The 9,325-nt window shown below is 37.3% G+C and overlaps 1 protein-coding gene and 1 non-coding gene across 2 annotated transcripts; both read right to left on the bottom strand.

Moving 5' to 3' along the window:
- Window positions 1-2,859: 2,859 nt before the first annotated feature.
- Window positions 2,860-6,425, bottom strand: LOC112444152 (small ribosomal subunit protein uS10-like). Its single transcript, XM_059881000.1, has 2 exons — window positions 6,365-6,425; window positions 2,860-3,225 (listed from the first exon to the last, which is right to left on the bottom strand). Exons 1-2 carry the CDS (start codon window positions 6,423-6,425, stop codon window positions 2,915-2,917), a joined length of 372 nt encoding a protein of 123 aa, XP_059736983.1. The 3' UTR covers window positions 2,860-2,914.
- LOC112444218 (small nucleolar RNA U54) lies at window positions 3,242-3,308 on the bottom strand. The gene has a single exon (XR_003032477.1). It is a non-coding gene; the product is annotated as a small nucleolar RNA U54 (small nucleolar RNA).
- Window positions 6,426-9,325: the final 2,900 nt, after the last annotated feature.

The raw sequence follows: 9,325 nt of genomic DNA, 5'->3' as shown, positions 1-9,325 counted from the left end.
GAGGTCACAAAGAGTTGAACGCGACTGAGCGACTTTCACTTTTACTTTATATTTTATAGACAGAGATAATACAGTCAAATTTGAAACTTCTTTTGTAAATTGTATGCATATTTCCATGTTATTACACATTATTCCTTATATTAGAAATGTAAGTTGTTTCCAATTTTTTTCCTATAGTAATATAAAGATGACCATCCATAAAGTTAATCTTTACACATGCATATTGAGCATACAATTATTTCTTTAGGTCAAATTATTTAAAATAACAGATTAAGGTCAAAGGGTAAAAAAAAAATCTAAATGTTGACAAATATTGGCAAATTTTTCTTCCATAGGAGTTGTATCAATTTTACCTACATCACAATGTATGAATACCATTTTCCTATATCCTCACTAAAATTACAACTTATTTTTAATATTGTTTCTTGTAATGATTGAAAAATCTTACCTTTCTTTCATTTAAATTCCTTTTAAGCATAAATTCGTTTAAACAAGTTTTCATAAGTTCACCAGTCACTTTCACGTGTAAGTTCTTTGTGAATTTCCCATCCATATTTTTTGACCAAAATTTTTTGATGAAGGTAGTATCTTTCTATATAGCAAGTAAAAGAATTTTTCTAACTACATGTTAGAAATATTTTCTCAATGTGACATGAGAACAAATTTTAGGGTCCATATTATTTTGATGTTACTTTCCTTATGATATTTACCTTTTATAAAGAAAATTCATTTATTTTTTACTGCATACAGAATTAATCCATCCCCTCAATTTACAAATGTATAAAAAAATAATAATGATAATAGTGATTATGATTATTATAAATAATAAAGTACAAGCTGCAATCCAGATTGCCAGGAGAAATATCAATAACCTCAGATAGGCAGATAACACCACCCTTATGGCAGAAAGCGAAGAGGAACTAAAGAGCCTTTTGATGAAAGTGAAAGAGGAGAGCAAAAAAGTTGGCTTAAAACTCAACATTCAGAAAACTAACCTCATGGCATCCGGTCCTGTCACTTCATGGCAAATAGATGGGGAAACAATGGAAACAGTAACAGACTTTATTTTCTCCAACTCCAAAATCACTCCAGATGGTGACTGTAGCCATGAAATTAAAAGATGCTTGCTCCTTGGAAGAAAAGCTATGCTAAACCTAGACGGCATATTAAAAAGCAGAGACATTACTTAGCTGACAAAGGTCTGTCTAGTCAAGGCTATGGTTTTTCCAGTAGTCATGTATGGATGTGAAATTTGGACCATAAAGAAAACTGTGTGCCGAAGAATTGATGCTTTTGAACTGTGGTGTTGGAGAAGACTCTTGAGAGTCCCTTGGACTGCAAAGAGATCAAACCAGTCAATCCTAAAGGAAATCAGTCCTGAATATTCATTGGAATTACTGATGCTGAAGCTGAAGCTCCAATACTTTGGCTTTCTGATGCAATGAACTGACTCATTGGAAAAGACCCTGATGTTCGGAAAGATTGAAGGCGGGAGGAGGAGAGGATGACAGAGGATGAGATGGTTGGATGGCATCACCAACTTGATGGACATGAGCTTGAGCAAGCTCCGGGAATTGGTGATGGACAGGGAAGCCTAACATGCTGCAGTTGACGGGATCTCAAAGAGTCGGACATGACTGAGCAACTGAATTGAACTATTATAAAATTTTATACAACACATGGGGCTTATAGGACATTACAAAGTACAGGTATAAATCACTTAACAGTGTTGTACTCCATATGTAAGTTGCTATATATTATAGGAGTCATTATAAACCAAATTTTAATATACTTAAAAGAAAAAATAAAATTATTTCACAATGCTAATATAATGTAACAATCAGTTAATGATTGTTAATGTGTCTTAGGTAATAAACAAAAGTTTAAGATCTCTAACTACTATTATCTTATTTCCGAAGATAAGACTTAATGACTTAACTATATTTAAGACTGTGAAAATTTAGTTATGGGACTAGCATAAAGTTTGGCCACCCTTGTCTTTGCTGTAACTACCTTATGAAAATTGATTACTGCTAAGTCGCTTCAGTTGTGTCCGACTCTGTGCGACCTCAGAGATGGCAGCCCAACAGGCTCCCCCGTCCCTGGGATTCTCCAGGCAAGAACACTGCAGTGGGTTGCCATTTCCTTCTCCAATGCATGAAAGTGAAAAGTGAAAGGGAAGTCGCTCAGTCGTGTCCGACTCTTAGCGATCCCATGGACTGCAGGCCACCAGACTTCTCCATCCACAGGATTTTCCAGGCAAGAGTACTGGAGTGGGCTGCCATTGCCTTCTCCGAAAATTGATTACAATAAGGGATTATTTGCTCACATCTGTTTTTGTGACTCATGAGCAAGAGATTTCCCTTAGCTGATGGTAACACATCATAACTGCTCCAGATACGTTGTTCAAAGGAAGTTATATCATTTTAAGTTTCCACAGAGGACAAGCTAATCATATAAATAAATTATACATGGGTACAAGAAATTGAATAAAACTGGACAAATTGAGTTTAAGAGAAGAAAACATAATTGTGTAGTTTTAGGAAGGAATAAATATTGACCAAAATGCACATTTTTACAAGCAATTGTATCTCTGATCAGCAACAAACATGTTTCTTGATCAATATTTGTAGTTTGATTCATTTCCTGCCATATAGAACTTGATAGGCTTGTCAATATACATGAAGGTTTAAAAAATGAAAGAAAGAAGATTGCTTCTAAAATAAGTTTTTTTTCTAAAAGTTTCTCCTTTTTTTCCCATATACTTCCTAAATGTGTGCAGGAGCAGTAGTACAAGGGAAGGTGGGGTCTGCTGAAAGAGAGGAATGTCTTCGAGACACAGTTGAGGAATAGAAAGGCTTCTTTTTTTTTTTTTTTTTTAACAACTGATTATCGATTTATTAAAAAGGTTGATTTAGGCATCGGCAATGGTGACTTCCACCTCGACTCCCGGCTCAATACTGATGGAAGTGATCTGCTTGACAATTTCAGAAGGACTGTGCAGGTCAATGAGTCGCTTGTGGATCCTCATTTGGAATCGATCCCAAGTCTTAGAACCTTCACCACAAGGAGTTTTCCTCGTAGTTATTCTCAGAGTCTTGGTAGGCATCCGAACTGGTCCTTTCACTTTTAGATTCTTTTCCTTCGCGCCTCTGATCAGGTCAGCACACACTGCAGAGAAGTAAAAGCATCCTTCAGTTGGTTCCCTTAACGGACAAGAGCCGGCTCAAAGTCGAACCGCCTCGGGCTCAGAATAGCGTATAAGACGATCACCGTAAGTCAACACAGCAATTCTCTCCTCACCGCCAAGAAAGGCTTCTAAGATCTTGAACTTTGGTGAAAGATTTTTTTGAACTAAGAATAACATGGACTGAAAAATACATGATCTTGTTATAAAATGGTAATGAGTCTGAGAAATTATTGAGCCAGAGGGTTTAAGGAAATTGAGGTATAGTGGGAAATGATACTAAAGGATGGTGTCATGTTTTTGAGAACCTTGAATGCAATACTATGGTCACAAGATCTTATATTTTAAAAATGGAAAGTAAAAAAAAAAAAAAAAAATAGTGAACAGAGGAACATCAACACTGCAATAGCCCATGAATATATAGATCTGTTTCCAAGTGTGAAAAGTGCAATATGGACAAGTAAATGGTCAAAGGAGAGCCAAAGAATGAACATTACACAGAAACCTCTAGACATTTTCCAAAGCACAATAATCCTCAGTGACCTTTTCAAAATAAAGAATTTCAGCATTAAGGATGAACTTTATGACAAAATGCAAATCTAACTAAGAAGTGATGACTTTCAAAAGTTGTCTCCCAGCATCGTCATCTCCATCTGTGAGCCAATACCTAAGATTAGAGTTGTTTTGATGGTAGAGATTCCTTGATCAGTATGACTCTTCAAGAATGGGGTTCAGGGGCAACTAATTGGGATTAAAAGGACAGGCCGATCACTATTGCCATCAACACACATGTGGTGACCTCTGGATCTCACGACCACAGACATTTCTGCTCAGAACAAGGGGAAAGAGTGGAAACTCACTTAGAAGTCAGACTGTAAAAAAATAGTACCAATTTCTGTAGGAATAAAAAGTCAACATCATTGGAGACTACACAAAAAAGAAAATAGAATTATTTAGGAACTTTTTTTTTTAAATAGTCCCAACATGTCAAGCTGAAACTCCAGTACTTTGGCCACCTCATGCGAAGAGTTGACTCATTGGAAAAGACTCTGATTCTGGGAGGGATTGGGGGCAGGAGGAGAAGGGGACGACAGAGGATGAGATGGCTGGATGGCATCACCAACTTGATGGACATGAGTCTGAGTGAACTCCGGGAGTTGGTGATGGACACGGAGGCCTGGCATGCTGCGATTCATGGCGTCACAGTCAGACATGACTGAGCGACTGAACTGAACTGAACTGAACATATCAAACTAAAGTAAGGTGATCTCTGAGCATAAGAGGTGAACCCCTAGGCAGAGATGGTTCCATAAACCAGAAGGGGATTGAAGACAGAGAATTCCACAACATCTGTCTGCATCCAACTGAGTATGAACTCAAACCTGATTTGAACAGCTGGAGAGCCACTTGCTGGATAGTACATTATTTTCTGCAACAACCTGTCCCTTCTACTAAATGAAACTGAAAGTCTCTCAGTCGTGTCCGACTCTTTGCAATCCCATGGACTATACAGCCCATGGAATTCTCTAGGCCAGAATACTGGAGTGGGTAGCCTTTCCCTTCTCCAGAGGATCTTCTCAACCCAGGGATCAAACCAGGTCTCCCTCATCGCAGGTGGATTCTTCACCAGCTGAGCCACAACGGAAGCCCAAGTATTCTTAGCCTATCTCTTCTCCAGTAAATCTTCCTACCCTGGAATCTAACTGGGGTCTCCTGGATTGCAGACAGATTCTTTACCAACTGAGCTATCAAGGAAGCCCAATAACCCTTCTGCTAAGTTATATTGAAAATAATGGATATGTAGGTGCCCACTAGGGTGGCCCCCAGAGACAGATGCAAGAGGAAAGAGTGAGAGGAAAAGGAAGAACTGTCAAGCATTTCTTCCTTCTGAATAAGCAAAAAAAGAATAAAGAGCTCCTTCTTGAGACTTCTTTGCACACAAATATTTTCAAAATGAATGCTCTTTCTGTTGAGCTTTACTGGCTTTTCAGATTGTAAAAGTAATTGTACTCTTAAAACATTTGTAGGATATAAAGAAGTGTGGAGATAACTGAGAAAATGGCCTATTACCCAGAAACAATCATGGTAAATATTTTGAGATATTTTCTTCCATTCTTTTAATGATACAGACATCTACAATTTCTAGCAGATTTGGAAATTTGGAAATCTTGTGTTTATTTTTGTTCATTTAATAATATCATGATTATTTTCCTACATTGTTACCTAATCTTCAAAATGTGAAAATAAAAATGTAGTTACTTCTAATTTCATCAATTATAATAAATATATCATTCTAGTAAAAAATGTTGATATTGGAGAATACTGAGCATATGTGCTTGTGTGGGGGCAGGGTTTATATAGGACATCTTCTCCCATCCCTCAATTTTGCTGTGAACCTAAAACTGTTCTGACAAATAAAATTTTAATTAAAAAAATTAAGAAAGAAAGGAAGGAAAGAAGGAATGAGATGGATGAAAGAAAGAAAGCTTGCCCTATCAAATATCAAGATGTGATCTCTATAGTAATTAGACCATGTGATAGTAATGTATTGATAAATACACAGAAGTGCTGAAAAGAATAGACCCATGCCTATTTGGAAATTTGATTCTTGACACAGAGGGCATTACAAATCAGCAGGAAAGGATGAATTGTTTAATATATTGTTCTACGATAATTGATTACCCACATGAAATCAAATTCCTACCTTACCTCATAAACAAAATTTTTTCTAGATGTGTTAAAGACACATATAAGTGGCAAAACTAAATCTTAGAAGATGCTATAGGAAAGTACCTATGTTTTCTACGTAGGGTAGTATTTGTTAAACAACACACCCAAAACAGAGTTATTAAAAAAAAAAGATTATAAATTTGACTATATTAAGTTAGGCCTGTCTTCATTGAAATATAATAAATAATATTTATATCTATTTCATATGCATATATTTATAGATATATAAGAATATATGCAGACATATTAAATCTATACAGACATATACCTATATATTATACAAATATATGCATATACAAATTTTTAAACAAATATATAAATGACTGAGCCTGCTTTAGCACACCCTAATTGCATTACCTCAGATATCTTTTTCTCCTCTAAATTAGACTGAAAAATTCTTTTATTACCTCTATACACAGATAATCCTTTAATTCTGAGGATACTTGCCTGACAACTGCCCCCATCTCACTTGACCAAGTAGGTCAATCATTTGTCCTTTGCGCCACATCTATATCTTACACATTTCTTAATTAGAGCATCTCCTTCATGAATCAAACACTGTGCAAGGGCTTTCTTAGCATCTGCCGTTTCATTGCTTCCTCGTCTCTATATTAGTGTTGCAATGCACTAGTCTCTCTCTTTTATAAGTGCAGACAATGAAATCAGTACAATCAACCTGTTCAAGGGGCAGAGTCAAAATATAAACTCCAGCCTGACTGTTGCTAAGGCTCTATCATTCATAGCTGTTATGCAATAGTATGCATATTAAACTGCATTGCTTACATCAGTTTTTTGTCTGTTTAATAAAAAGGCTACCTGGTTACCTATTGCTGCATAACAGATTACCCTGAAATGTAACGGTCTTTTAAAATTCCATTTTATTTTATTTCATAGCTTTCTGGGTCTAGAATTCAAGAAGGGCTTAACTGGACTATTCTTCTAGTCCACATTTCATGGATTGACCCCATTTGGTAGTTCTTAGCCAAGCACTCATCCAAGACAGCTCCACTAAAACGTCTAGGGTAAGTAGAAACAACTGATAACCGGGATCAGCTGGGACTGTTGACAAAACACCTCTACATGCCTCCTACGTTGGTTGTTTTCAGAGAAATCAGATTTCAAACCTACCAATTTATGAAGTCTTTCACCCAGAAGCTGGCACAGCATCACTTCTATACTATTCAAAAGAGTCCCAGATTCAAAGGGAGGAGACATAGATTATACTTCCCATTAAAGGGAATGTCAAAGAAAGGGAAGTTTTCTTTAATCTGCTTCATCATAGAAAATGTAAAGGACAGATTTGAAGAAAATATTAACTATGTCTAAAACCAATAAGGAACTAATATTTCTAGGACAGCACTATCCTATGCAACTTTCTGTGATAATGGAAATTGTCTATGCATGGTCTCTGGTAGCTATATGGAGAAGCACGTGGCTATTGAGCATTTGAAATGTAGCTAGTGTGACCAAGGCACTGAATTTTAATTTTTAGTTATTTTAAATTCAAATAGTCATAAGCAGTTAGTTGCCACACTATCAGACAACACTGCTCTATAAGATAAAAGATACACCTGCGAATCAAGAAGAAAGTGATAGAAGTTTCTGTCTTCTACCTTCCAGGTTCAGTCACAAATTCAGTCCAGATAGTCTCAGCAACACATTCTTCTCTCAAGGCTACATTCCTGAACCTGGCTCCTAACGTGGGAACGGTGGGCAAAGCATACGTTCCAAAGATGGGGGATGGAACTAGACGCCTGAGATTGCCCAGGTTCAGCTCTGTGGTCAACTGGCAGTCACGTCCTCTTCACGACCTCCAAGACGCAATTTTTTTTTTTTTTTTTGTATTTCCTAGGGAAAGAAGCATAGCAAGGAAGGAGAAGGAGGGAGAGGTGAAAGAAACCTATGCTAACTGTTGACAAAAGTTAACAATAAGCTAAGGACTATGATTACTGCAGTCCTCTGGATGCCCCGAACTCATTTCTGTATTCCACAGTTTACACAATACCTTGTACACAGTCCGTGCTTGATAAATGCCTTCTGGTGGATTAATTAATGAGTTAATTAATACTGTTAGGAAGACCAGATGAAGAGAACTATGAGAAATTAAGTTAAAGCTACTGATAAAAAAGGGCTTGTGAAAAATACTATTGCTTTGTATTTTTCTTGGCCAATACTACCCCAATGCCTAGGAGTTTCCAGCAGCTCCCCAACTGTCTGTTCCACTCATTTAGGCTAGGTTGGAGGATGGTTCAGGTGGGTCTCCAAGTCTGGGGAGGCACCTGTTTGAGAAATTGGATATTTCTGAGCAATTACATCAAATTCATTAAGCTTATATTGAACAGCAGCAATAGTAACTCACAGACCTCTACGGTAGGCTAAAGAATGCCCCCAAGATAGCAGATCTTATCATAGAACCTATGAGTGTTATGTGTAAAGTCATCACAAATGTGAGTAGATTAAGGATCTTGCAATAGAGAAAGTATTGTGGATTATCCAGGTGGGACCTAAACGCAATCACATGTTATAAGGAGGCAAATGAAAATTTGACACACACATCTCTCTTCAGTGACTAAGCAGAGAGAGATTTGAAGATGGTGGCCATAAACCAAGGAATGCTAGCAGCCACTATGGGCTGGAGGTCGCAAGACCTACTGACACATTGATTTTGTTCCAGTAATACTTATTCTGGACTTCTGGTTTCCAGAATTGGAGAAAATAAATTTCTGTTCTATTCTAAAATATGACCCTTTCCCTCAGGCCTGTAGCACAAGATTTATATCACCTTTTAATGATTCTGCATCCCCTACACACAGTCTCTCTTTATCCCTCATAGATGTCCAAAAGTATGACACTAAATACAAAATAATCAAACTATATCACATACAGTTACAAGAGAGTCACTGGTCATAGCATAACTAGGAATTAGCCCAGCTTCACTAGCACTTGCCTTTTTCCTCAACACACAACATCGATGCAGAAAGCCTAAAGGAAAACTGTTTGCTACAGCCGAGGTCATTTACTCAACAGTAAATCCATCTCCCTTTCTCTCCCAAGCCAATCCCATTGATAGCGCTGCAGGCTGAAATGTCTGAAGGGAAAACACTTTACTACTCAGTTTGCAGCACTGATGACTTAAGTACATTTACAGGGCTGTGGAGCTTAAAATCTACATTGTCCCTCCCATGTTCTAATTTCCTGCTTCTCCACACTATTTATGCTCACCTGTTACCCAATTAGCACCCCAGTAAACTGAACTCCTGTAGTTGTTTTACCCTAGCAATTAACCCTCTCCAGCACCCCCTCTGCAAAGAGCTCCTGATTAAAATAAATTGCTCAATTATTCACCTAACAACGGGAAGTATGCCACAGTAGATCAGGAGGAGAACAATTTATTTCTTCATAGATCTC

This window comes from Bos taurus, chromosome 24, assembly GCF_002263795.3.
Source record: "Bos taurus isolate L1 Dominette 01449 registration number 42190680 breed Hereford chromosome 24, ARS-UCD2.0, whole genome shotgun sequence".
In the NCBI taxonomy this organism is placed as follows: Eukaryota; Metazoa; Chordata; class Mammalia; order Artiodactyla; family Bovidae; genus Bos; species Bos taurus.
The sequence above is the reverse complement of the archived record's forward strand: the minus strand, read 5'-3'. Positions and strand labels throughout refer to the sequence as shown.